The sequence below is a fragment of the Leptonychotes weddellii genome, chromosome 10 (genome assembly GCF_054177405.1).
Source record: "Leptonychotes weddellii isolate Sample4059 chromosome 10, ASM5417740v2, whole genome shotgun sequence".
NCBI classification, from domain to species: domain Eukaryota; kingdom Metazoa; phylum Chordata; class Mammalia; order Carnivora; family Phocidae; genus Leptonychotes; species Leptonychotes weddellii.
The window spans coordinates 22,337,877-22,350,448 of record NC_138378.1 but is presented as its reverse complement, the minus strand read 5'-3'; the positions used below and the strand labels follow the sequence as shown (position 1 = coordinate 22,350,448).

Genomic DNA, 12,572 nt, shown 5'->3' with positions numbered 1-12,572 from the left:
AAAAAAAAAAAAAAAAAAAAACAGTAATATCTGGCAATACGAGGCAGGCCATCACGGTGCTGAGCCAGAGCCTTGACCCTCTAGGCCACCGTAGTCCCTGCCTGGCCCGCCTCACTCAGTGCCCTTACTTGCCCTGCCATTCAGGGATCCGAGTTTGCAATCCCCGACGCCTGGGCCTGGCACAGAGTAAGCCCCCAATAAATGTTAACTACTACTAGTGATACTCTTACTGCTGAGGAGCTAACCAGCACCTGCACAGCTCCTCTGCTTTGCAGGTAACTAAAGAGAAGACATGGGCAAGGAAGACTAGAGAAAGTGGGCATTCGTGGTGAAACAGGAGACAGGGGGCTTGGTGCCAGCCAACAGCTGCCCAGCTGTGTGGCCTTGGCTAAATCCTTGGCCATTAATCGGTCCATATGTTCAGTAGTGTGTGGGCCAGACGGTCCAGGGTATGGCCTAAGTGGATAGGTCTCAGGTCGATACGCCATCCTCCCTTCCCCCAAACCCCGCTACCCACTGAACTCATGGTCTGGGGGCCTCTCCTTTCTCCAAGGCTCACCCAGTGCCACTTCCCTTCTCTGCATCACCCCCAACCTCTGAGAACTGTTTCTGCTTTTCCAGGGAGAGGAGGAAAACCAGACAGAGTAGCCGTGCCTGCCTGGAACAGGGCCGCAGAGCCAGCAAGGCACCCTTAGAGCAGAGGGGCTCTAAACTGTCATCTGTAAAAGGAGAATGGTAAAAAATAGTGTTTACCGGATAGGGTGGCTGGGACATTAAAGTGCTTAGGACAGTAGCAGGCACATAGAGAGTGCTCAGTAAATGTCAGCTGCTGTTAGGAATCAAAGAGGAATCACTGAAGCAGCTTGCTTACATCTCCTCTTGAGGCGGCAAGGAGGCAAAGGAAACTGTTCGAGAGAGGCTGCAGAATAGAATTTTCATGAAGCAATCCCTGCACTCCCCACCCCCACCCCAGTAGGCACAGGTAGGCACAAAGATAAGGAGAAAAATATGTTGAGAGGGCAATGAAGTATAATAGATGAGGTGATCCCATATTCCATAGATTCTAAGATTCCCCCCCATATTTTAATATCTCTGAAGTTGAGGTGCATCATACAATCAACGGCATGTCCTAAATCGTAGTTGGTAGCTCTTTTCTTTTAGGGGCTCCAAATAATGTCGTAGCTCATCTTTGATGGCACCTTAGAAGTAATTGATCTAGTGTACAAAACGCGCTGGGCACGGTGCCTGCCATGTCACAAGCCCTCAGATTATTCTCATGATCTTCAGCATCACCAGCACATTCGAGGTTGGCCATGGCAGAGCAAGCAGCTTTTCTTCCTTTTTCTCGCTGACACCTGCTGACCTGCATTTGGTCCCCGGGGTTGACAGGCACATGGCAAATGCAGTTAAGGGAGGGGAGGGAGGGAGGCCTCAGGATAGGAAGGGAATGGCTTTTTATAATATATTAAGATATTCAGAGAGGAGGAGCCAGGGACTTTTTTTTTTTAACAAAAAAAAAAAAATCCCTGCTGGAAGCCAGAGTTATATATATGCCAAACAGGCCAGGAAACCCAGCAGGCCTCCTGGAGCTGGCAATGAACCGAATCAGGGGCATTGTGTCCAGGCCACTGGCTGGCTGAGGGGGCATTGTTAGGGCCTGGCCCTGTCTGGGAAGAGGGGGCTGGAGGGGTCAGGGGGAGTGTGTTCCCATGACTCCCTGGGGAGTAACAACAATTGGGACCAGCTGGGAAGCCCGCATGCCAGGGGCCCCAGGGCTGTAGGGGGCTGAAGAGACGGGGGGGAGGGGGGGGGCAAGGTCAGGGCTTCCTTTCTCAGGTGGTGGGGCAAGGCCTAAGGAGGGGGAACATGGGAGTCATTCACTACACCCCTCTTCCTCACTCCCCACAGCCCCGGGCCACATAGTCTCTCCACATTACACCCCATATGTGCCCACTTCTCTCCACCTCACAGGCCCACCCTGATCCAGACCGTCACGGTCTCTCACCCAGACCCCTGTGTGGCTTCCTCACTGGATCCTTACTCTAGCCCGGCTGCCTACACTCTTCTCCACTTGTAGCGAGAAGAATCTTTCCAAAATGTAAATCACATCACATCACTCCCCTGCTTAAACCTGCCAAAGGCTGCCCACAACACTTAGAAGAAAACCCAAACCACTTAGTGTGGCCCCCAGGCCTGCCTGATAGGCCCAGCCAGCTTCTCAGCCTCCAACTCCAGCGCTCCAGCGCTCGGGCGCACCCCCACCCTGCACTCTGTCCCAGCCACACGGGCCTCCTGCCAGGCCTGGGAATGCTTTCCGCTGGTTCCCTCTTCTGTGCCCTTTGCAGATCCTGTGCTGGGAACACCCTTCCTCTGTATCTTTGCATGGCTCTCTCCTCATCATGGGTCTCAGACAGGCCTTCCCTGGAAAATAGACCCCTCCTGTTCTCCCCTTCCAAGTCATTCTATTACACTGCCCTGTACTGCTGACTTCCAGCACCCACGGCTCTCCAAAACAATCGTATTTGTGTATTCACATGTCAGCCTTGCCTCCCTAGACTATAAGCCTCCCGTGGGCAGGAGCTGGCCCTTTCATTACCGAGTCCTAGTGTCCAATATCACCTGGTACTTGGTACTTAGTAAGGACTCAGCCAACATCAGCCCGTATTTTTCTTATTCCTGTGCTCAGGGCTTGGTAAACAATGACACCTGCCATGTGGTCAGGCTGGGAAGGTCACTCTCAAGCAAAAGTTCTGAATCTGATCCATGAACCCAAGTTCCAGGAACTTGGACAGAAACAAAATTCCATCTGTATATTCACCAGCCTCTGACTGCAGAACATCTTGCATTTCAGGCAGGCCACAGACAGGAGGCCTATTAGCAGCACCGGGCCTTCATTGGCAACAGAAACCACAGCTACTTCCATGCCCTGTCACAGCTGCTGCAGGGTCTTGAGGTATTGTTTATGCCTAAGGCACCTGTGAAATCATGACACTTCTAGATCGGCCACTGTTTATTTAGTGTGTTTTAAAAAAAAAGGCATATATTACTAAATTACAAATTTAAAAATATTTTGATAATTATCTCAAGTCAATATAATTCTTGTCTTTTGCAATCCTATGTATTTATTTAGAGAGAGAGAGATCACGCACGCATGAGCAGTGGGGGAGGGGGAGGGGCAGGAGGAGAGAGAATCTTTAGCAGGTTCCACGCCCAAGAGTCAGGGGCTTGATCTCATGACCTTGAGACCTGCGCTGAGATTAAGAGTCAGAGGCTTGACCAACTGAGCCACTCAGGCGCCCCCTACGTATTTTATTTAATGAGGTCTTTGGGGTTTTTTTAAAGATTTTATTTATTTGACAAGAGACATTGCGAGAGAGGGAACACAAGCAGGGGGAGTGGGAGAGGGAAAAGCAGGCTTCCCGCCGAGCAGGGAGCCCGATGCGGGGCTCGATCCCAGGACCCCGGGACCCCGGGATCATGACCTGAGCCGAAGGCAGACGCCTAACCGACTGAACCACCCAGATGCCCCATTTAATGAGTTTTAAAAACAGCATTCTGAGACGGGTTCACAGGCTTCACCAGATGCCAAACGGGTTCAGGACACAGACTAAAAAGACCCCCAAAAAGGAGTCTTAAAAGAGCTGATGTGGTCGGGCCCTGGTCCTTCTCTCAGTGGACATCTAGCCCATGAGGAGAGTCTGAAGAAGCCTGGAAAAGCAATGGGAATGAGGTTTCCCAGAGACCCCATGACCTAGGTTTCCATTTTGCCTCATTTCCTGTCTTGTTTGTGAAATCGTGACATCAACAGAGTTCCGGGCGCAGAGACCCGGCGGGAGCCCTCTGTTAGGAAGCCCTCTCTAAAAGCCTTCCTCAGAGGAGAACCCAGCTTCCCCTCTGTCCTCCAGCTGCCCAGGCGGCCTGCAGCTCACAAGAGCGAGTCATGCAGGAGCCCCTATGGTTAAAATGAAACCCCTCTCACCCAAAATACTCTTCAGGGCTGAAGTAAGACAAACTCTCTCCCTATCCATCTGGAATATGACAAGGGGAGGGGGAAAAAATAATGTTTCTTTTTATAAATACCCCCTAATTCGTTAAAGAAAGCAAGCCACCTGAAGTCCCAGATTGCGGCGACACAGGTTTGCTCTGGGAGGTGGAGCCCCGCACAGTGTTCTGGTTTAGGAGGGCGTCAGGTTCAAAGCCCGATTCTCGAGGCAACGAGGCAAGCGGACAATGGAGAAAGCAATGCCATCCCCAGCATTCTTTCTGGGGCCTGCGATGTGAAAGGCGGGAGCAGGGAGCTTTGGGAGGGTTTCTTGGCGTCTCCGCCTGTGAATCATTGCTCTCACATGGGCTCACTGAATGATCTCTAATTTGGGAGCAGAGCAGCAGAAGGGCCCCAAATTAACCTCAGTTTTGTCCTCTCCATTTCACTCGGAGCTCCGTGGGCCTGAACGTCTGGTGTCATCGACTGTAAGGCTCTGGATGTCTAGGGCGGTTCATCTCAGACGCTGATCACAGTAAGAACCTGCCTGAGATATCTGGCGAGTCAGGGAGTGGAGTTGGGGTGGGAACCAGCTAAAAGAAAGGACTCCCTTTCATATTACATTCTGGATCAAAGAAAAACTAAACATGCAGAGGGCGAGGAAGAAATGCCAAAGACTTGTGGAGATGACAATGTGATGCGAAAGTTTCTCAGAAGACAGGAGCGTCTGGCCGGCTCAGTCGGTAGAGCGTGCGACTCTTGATCTGGGGGTTATGAGGTTGAGCCCCACATGGAATATAGAGATTACTTAAAAATAAAATCTTTAGGGGCCCCGGGGTGGTGCAATTGGTTAGGCGCCCAGCTCTTGATTTCAGCTAGGGTCATGATCTCAGGGTCCTGGGATCGAGCCCCATGTCGGGCTCTATACTCAGCGGGGAGTCTGCTTGAGATTCTCTCTCTCCCTCTCTCTCTGCCCCTCCTCCACTTGTGCTCTTTCTCTCTAAAATAAATAAATAAATCTTAAAAAAAAAAGAAATCAAATATTTAAGGGCACATGGGTGGCTCAGTCGGTTAAGCATCCGACTCTTGACCTCAGCTCAGGTCTTGATCTCAGGGTTGTGAGTTCAAGCCCTTGCTGGGCTCTATGCTGAACATGGAGCCTACTTAAGGAAAAAAAAAGTAAAAACCTTCTAAAACAGTTTCTCGTAAAACAAAGACAGGTGGCTGTGCACAGAATATCTCAGGCTACACTAGAAAGTGCTAACAGTGAATGCTCTTGGCAAAAGGGGGGAGTTTGGGGGTGGAGCTTGGGTGTAGGAGAGAGCCCGACTTTTCCTTGTGATGCACCTTTTGTACCATGTAAGTTCTGTACTATGAGCATGGGCTACTGATGAAAAATTATTTTTTATAGTCTTGCATGTCAGAAGACTTCATAGGAATGTGGCAGGTGCTTAATAAACATGTAAACCATTGTACAATTTCAGGAACTAGCATTTATAGAGTGCCTACTGTGTGCCAAAGGCCCTTTGGCAATGCCAGTTTTACAGATCTTAGGAAATGGAAGCTCAGCTAGGAGGGAAGCAAGTGGGGACTCCTCCCAGGTCTGCTGGAAGCCAGGGCTCTGCTCTTCAGCAAGGACCACACAGCCTTGCTCCCTGGAGTGAGCAGTTGGGAGGCACCAGATGCTCTGGCAGGATCCAGAGAGATGCCATCTGTGAGGGAAACCTATTCTTAGAGAGCAGAGACAGTCGGTGGCGCAGCCGGCCAGCCCCCCGCAGCAGTGGGGGGATGCTGGGCAGGCAGAGCGCCAAGGCTGTACCTTCAGCTGGGGGGCAGGAGAGGCTAAAAGCAGGGGGGTACTCAGTTCTTAGGACCACACTTCCTCCTACGTCTGGATGCTATATTAGAAAGAACAGCAAACATTTACTGAGTGCTTACTTTATACTCGTCATATTGTCTAATCCTCCAGACCATGCTGTGAGGTGAGTGATAATTAGCATGCCTAGCTCATAGATGAAGAAACAGAGGTACAGAACGGTTAAGTCACTTGCCTGAGCAAACAGGGCTGAGCCCAGGCACTCTTGCTCCAAAGTCTATGTCCATAACCTCCACTGACTCTCAGCTTGCTGCACCAGAGGCCAATTTTAGTTTGGGTTTTCCTCAATAGCAGACCCCAAGACAAGGATTTCAGTGCAAGTGGTCTATTTGGGAAGTGATCCCATGTTAAGGATGAAAGAGACAGGGAAGGGTGGGGGAGGAGTTATCAAGCAAGTGACCATTGTGGGTCAGTTCAGTCCTGCTAGGGAACTCCAGGAGCCAGTGTGGAGCATGCGCCTGGGAGTTATCAGATGTGTTACTCCTCCAGACCTGCTGTGGGTGGCAGAGCAGGTGCCAGGGGCAAGCGAGAGCCCTCAGGCAGAAAGACACAGGGGTGGCAGTTGGAAGAGTTGGCTGGTGTGCAGTGAAGCGCGAAGTTAGTGGGGACTGGGTGGAGCACCCCCAGCATCTGCTTGCTGATGGCCACCCCCTTCCTCCTCATAACCTTGGGATCTCATTCAGCCTCCACACAGTGAATTCAGGGACCTTCCAGATCACCTTCTCCAAGTGTGCAGGTCAACTTCATAGCTGAGAACACTGCTGTTAGAATCAGGCCTAATCCCACCATGATTACCTAACAGCTCTGTGACTTGGCTTCTTCATTTGTAACAAGAGATTATGGTTGGCTGCACATCATTCCCTACTACCTTGTTACTCAAGGTACGGGTCAGACCAGCAGCACCAACAGCAGTTCCTGGAAGCCTGAGAGCAAGGCAGAACCTCTGGCCCCACCCCAAACTCGCTGAGTCAGAATCTGCATTTTAATAAGATCACCAGTGACGCATGTCTACTAGTAATTTCTAAAAAGGGACTGAAGTATTCCTACTAGACCAAGGGTCTCAAATTCATGGGCCATGGACCACATCTTCCTGGAGACCTGGTTTGATTTGTCCAGCACAGTGATTTTAAAAATCGGACTGGCACATGAGTCTCCGGGTCCCCAGGTTACCATCACTCCCGAGTGCACAACATTTTCACTTATGCCCCTTGCCAGACCCCTCTGGGCATTTGAATTTGCACCCCATCCTGGAGCCCATCCTAGACTAGTTAACATTTGCATAGCATAGCTTAGGTTTCTAAATTTAACATAAGGCACTGAAAAAAAAAAATGGGTATTGAACTCAGACAGCTCTGGGTTCAAACCCTGATTTGGCTATCATACTGGTTGTATTATCTTGGGCAAATGACTTCCCCCCTCTGATCCTCAGTGTCCACATCTGCGAAATGAGGATCAAAATACACACCTGCAAGGTCATTGTATGGGTTAAAAATAATACGTGCAAAGCATCTGGGAGGAAGTAGGAGCTCACTAAATGGAAGTAATTAGTAGTAATAGCAGCTCTTGTAGTTATACAAATCCAATGTGGACACTGGGTGTGTATTATGATTATCCTCATTTTACAAGAAACTGAGGCTCTGAGAGGTTAAGAACCTTCCTCAAGGTTACACAGTGGTGGAGTGGGGACTTAAACCCATGTCCCCTAGCTCTATATCTGCACTGTCCACTAGAATTTTCTGCAAGGATAGAAGTGTTCCATATCTGTGTTATCCAATATGGTAGCCACTAGCCACATGTGGCTACTGAGCACTGGAAATATGGCTGGTCCCCACTGAGACACGCTGTAAGGAGACACTACATACCTGATTCTGATGACCTAGTACAAGAACAAAGAATATAAAATATCTCATTAATTTTTATATTCATTTTTACATGTTAAAATGATAATATTTTAGAAATACCAGGTTAAAATCTGTAACTAAGATTAATCTCACCTGCTTCTACCTTTTTTCATGTGGCTACTAAGACAAATTTCAATTACATATACAGATCACATCGTGCTTCTATTGGACAGTGGAATTCTAGAGCTTCTCCACTAGAGCAACACCTGAGCCCAGGAATTTAATTTTTTCTAAAAACATATTTGCAACCCACTGCCCCCCAGCAAGCAATCCTGTTACATAGAACGGTCAAAGACCATAACCCACCAGAAAGAGACTTCGGGGCCCTCCTCTGAGCTTGGTGACCCCTGACGTCCGGGGCCGGTGGGGGGTGCCTTTCCCTGGTCTCACAGTAGCCAGCAGCACAGCCGGAATCACGTCCGAGGCCCCGCAGCCCAATTCACCACTCGTTCCGCCATTGGAGAGGACCTAATGGACTTGGAAATCAGTGCTTTTGCTTCGGCAAATGGAACCCTGGGGCAATAAAAGTTGGAGTCTGAGAACCATGATCTTGAGAAGGCAGGATCCTTTGGGGGTGATTCACCGATGGAGACAATCTCGGCTGTGGAAGCCCCCATCAGCACCTTGGGGCCGTGTTACTTCGAGGGGAGGCTCTTGTTGTAGAGGAGGAAGTCTGAGATGTCATGCCAGACATTGCTGTCCTGGTACAGGTAGGTCATGGAGGACTGCAGGGACGGCTGCAGAGTGGGCCGGTGGTACTCAAAAAGCCACAGCACCAGCCCCCACACCAGCCCGGTGAACAGGGGGAATGGGTCCCACCTGGGCTCGGGAATGTAGCCCTTCTCCACGCCCAGGCGGCACAGGGCAAACAGGACGCGGGAGAGCAGGTACATGTTGATCTGCAGGGAGGGAAATGACAGGGGATTACGGGAGGGCACAGCCGCTGGGAACCTTCGGCCCAACCCCACATCCTGGGCATGACTGTACACAGGATCAGAGTTTTTCTTTCGTTTTTTTAAGTTTGTTTATTTTAGGGGTGCCTGGGTGGCTCAGTTGGTTAAGGCGTCTGCCTTCGGCTCAGGTCGTGATCCCAGAGCTTTGGGATCAAGTCCCACATTGGGCTCTCTGCTCAGTGGGGAGTCTGCTTCTCTCTCTCCTCCCCGCTTGTTCTCTCTCTCTCTCTCAAATAAATAAATAAAATCTTTTTAAAAAAGTTTATTTATTTTAGTAATCTCTACACCCCATGTGGGGCTTGAACCCACGACCCCAAGTTCAGGAGTCCCATGCTCTTCCAACTGAGCCAGCCAGAAGCGCCCAGATCAGTGTTTTTCAAAAGCTAGTGTGCAAGATGATTTGAAGTGATTTGATGATCCGAATGATATGTAGTAGGTATTTTAAAGATTTTATTTATTTGAGAGAGAGAGAGAAGGGAGGCGGAGAGGCAGAGAGAGAATCTTAAGCAGGCTCCACGCTCAGCGCAGAGTGTGACACAGGGCTCAGTCTTAAGACCCTGAGATTATGACCTGAGCTGAAATCAAGAGTCAGATACTTTAACAGACTGAGCCACCCAGGCGCCCCTGTAGTAGGCATTTTAATGTTGCTATTCATTTCATTTCTGTAATTTATCATTCTTGTTCATTAAGATTTTTAGAAAATGAATATATTTACATGGTTCAAAACTGAAAGGTAACCTGACACCAAAAACACAACCCACACAAAAATAAAAAATTGGTAAATTGGATCTCATCAAAATTTAAAATTGTTAGGTTGCGAAAGCCCATACAAAGAGGCTGAAGAGAAAAGCTACAGCTGGGAGAAAATATTTACAAACACATATCTGACAAAAACTCGTACCTGGAATATATTTTTAAAAAAAACTCTCAAAATTCAATGGTAAAAAAAGAAGCAATCCAATCAGAAAATAAGCAAAAGATGGGAACAGATGTTTCACTGAACTGGTTCTACAGATGGAGAATAAGCACATGTAAAGATGCTCAACATCATTAGCCTTTAGGGAAATGCAAATTAAAACCAAAATGAGAAGCACTACACACCTATCCAAATGGCTAAAATTAAAAATGTGATAAACCAAATGCTGGCTAGGATGTAGAGAAAATGGATCATTTGTATATTCCTGATGGGAATGTACAATAATACAGTCACTCTGGAAAACAGACTGGCAGTTTCTCAAAAAATTAAACATGCATGGGGGTGCCTGGCTGGCTCAGTCAGTTAAGCATCCAACTCTTGGTTTCGGCTCAGGTCATGATCTCGGGGTCTTGAGATCGAGCCCTGCGTGGGTCTCCGTGCTCAGCGTGGAGTCTGCTTGAGATTCTCTCCCTCTACCTCTCCCTCTGCCCCTCTCCCCATTTGTGCTTTCCTTGAGCTCTTTCTCTCTCAAATGAATAAATAAATAAAATCTTTAAAAAATAAATAAACATGCACGGGGCAGCTGGCTGGCTCAGTAGGTGGAGCGTGTGACTCTTGATCTTGGGGTTCTGAGTTTGAGCCTCACATTGGCTATAGAGATTACTTTAAAATAAAAATCTTTAAAAAAATTAAACATGCAGGGCGCCTGGGTGGCTCAGTCGGTTAAGCGACTGCCTTCGGCTCAGGTCATGATCACAGGGTCCTGGGATCGAGCCCCGCATTGGGCTCCCTGCTCAGCGGGAAGCCTGCTTCTCCCTTTCCCACTCCCCCTGCTTGTGTTCCCTCTCTCGCTCTCTCTCTCTGTCAAATAAATAAATAAAATCTTAAAAAAAAAAAAATTAAACATGCATGTATCATATGACCCAGCAATTGGACTCTTGGGCATTTATTCCAGAGTAATGAAAACCTATGGTCACCAAAAACTTGTACAAGAATATTCTTAGCTGTATTTCTAATAGCCAAGAACTGGAAACAACCCAGATGTCCTTCAATGGGTGAATGTTTAAACAAAGTGTGGGGCGTCCATGCCCTGGAATGAACTATCGATACACACACAACTTGGATGAATCTCCAGGGAATTATGCTGCGTGCAAAAAGCCAATCCCCAAAATCGGAGGGGGAGACGAACCATGAGAGACGATGGACTCTGAAAAACAAACTGAGGGTTCTAGAGGGTAGGGGGGTGGGAAGATGGGTTAGCCTGATGGTGGGTATTAAAGAGGGCACGTTCTGCAGGGAGCACTAGGTGTTATGCACAAACAATGAATCATGGAACACTACATCAAAAACTAATGATGTAATGTATGGTGATTAACATAACAATAAAAAAGCCAATCCCCAAAGGTTACATACTGCAATGACTCTAACTTATATAACGTTTTTGAAATGACAAAATTTTAGAAGTGGAGGTCAGAGTAGTTGTTGCCAGGGGTCAGGGAAAGGAAGGGTGGGGGAAGGAGATGGTGTGACCATGATTCCTTGGAAGTTCATAGACCAGTGACATTTCTTTTTTTTTTTTTTTTAAGATTTTATTTATTTATTTGAGTGAGAGAATGAGAAAGAGAGAGCACACGAGAGGGGGGAGGGTCAGAAGGAGAAGCAGACTCCCTGCTGAGCAGGAAGCCCGATGCGGGACTTGATCCTGAGACTCCAGGATCATGACCTGAGCCAAAGGCAGTCGCTTAACCAACTGAGCCACCCAGGCGCCCAAAGATTTTATTTATTATTTGACAGAGAGGGAGAGAGAGCAAGAGAGGGAACACAAGCAGGGGGAGTGGGAGAGGGAAAAGCAGGCTTCCCACTGAGCAGGGAGCCCGATGTGGGGCTTGGTCCCAGGACCCTGGGATCATGACCTGAGCCAAAGGCAGATAGTTAATGACTGAGCCACCCAGGCGCCCCTAGTCTGCATTTTATTTAATGTGAAAATTAAACATGATTTTTATAATTTGAAAGTATTTAATAAATTTGAGGGAGGCAAAAGGAGGGGCTGCTGACTTTTCATGTCGCCCAAGAAGGACTTTAAAACAACAACTAGCATTTCATCTCACAAAAAAATGGGATTTTAACCCAGAAAAAGGGCAAGATACAGAATAAGAGATCATTCTTTGAGTGTAATAAGTTTTGTTTTATGGAAATGTTACTCCAGAGTCATTTCCTCTTTTTTTTTTAGTAAGCTTTATGCCCAACATGGGGCTCAAATTCATGACTCTGAGATCAAGAGTTGTATGTTCTACTGACCGAGCCAGCCAGGTGCTCCCAGAGTCATTTTTTTTCTCACTTCACTGCACAGTGGGGTTTTTTAAAAATCTTTTTTTTTAAGATTTTATTTTTATTTATTCATTTATTTTTATTTTATTTATTTTTTTTAAAGATTTTATTTATTTATTTGACAAAGAGAGACAGCGAGAGCAGGAACACAAGCAGGGGGAGTGGAAGAGGGAGAAGCGGGCTTCCCGCCGAGCAGGGAGCCCGATGTGGGACTTGATCCCAGGACCCTGGGATCATGACCTGAGCCGAAGGCAGACACTTAACGACTGAGCCACCCAGGCGCCCTATTCATTTATTTTTTAAAAATTTTATTTATTGGGGCACCTGGGTGGCTCAGTTCGTTGAGCACCTGCCTTCGGCTCGGGTCATGGTCCCAGGGTCCTGGGATCGAGCCCCATATAGGCCTCCCTGCTCGGTGGGGGGCCTGCTTCTCTCTCTCCCACTCCCCCTGCTTGTGTTCCCTCTCTCGCTGTGTCTCTGTCAAAGAAATAAACAGAATCTTAAAAAAAAAAAATTATTTATTTATTTGACAGCAAGAGAGAGACAGCAAGAGAGGGAACACAAGCAGGGAGAGGGTCAGAGGGAGAAGCAGGCTTCCCGCCGAGCAGGGAGCCCG

General features: G+C 48.0%; 1 protein-coding gene across 3 annotated transcripts in view; it reads right to left on the bottom strand.

Moving 5' to 3' along the window:
- Positions 1-3,893: 3,893 nt before the first annotated feature.
- The window catches only part of PXMP4 (peroxisomal membrane protein 4), an 18,402-nt gene continuing 9,723 nt past the window's right edge, over positions 3,894-12,572 (bottom strand). The window contains exons 4-5 of one of the 3 annotated variants that reach the window (XR_014149115.1): positions 8,066-8,658; positions 3,894-4,529 (exon numbers count right to left, since the gene is read on the bottom strand). Coding sequence is in view for 1 of the 3 variants with exons in the window: in XM_081832997.1 (XP_081689123.1) it covers positions 8,395-8,658 (264 nt within the window). In the remaining 2 variants the exon portion in view is untranslated. Of the gene's footprint in view, positions 8,659-12,572 lie in introns of all 3 variants that reach the window. The other 2 variants (XR_014149116.1, XM_081832997.1) reach the window with 2 other exon arrangements.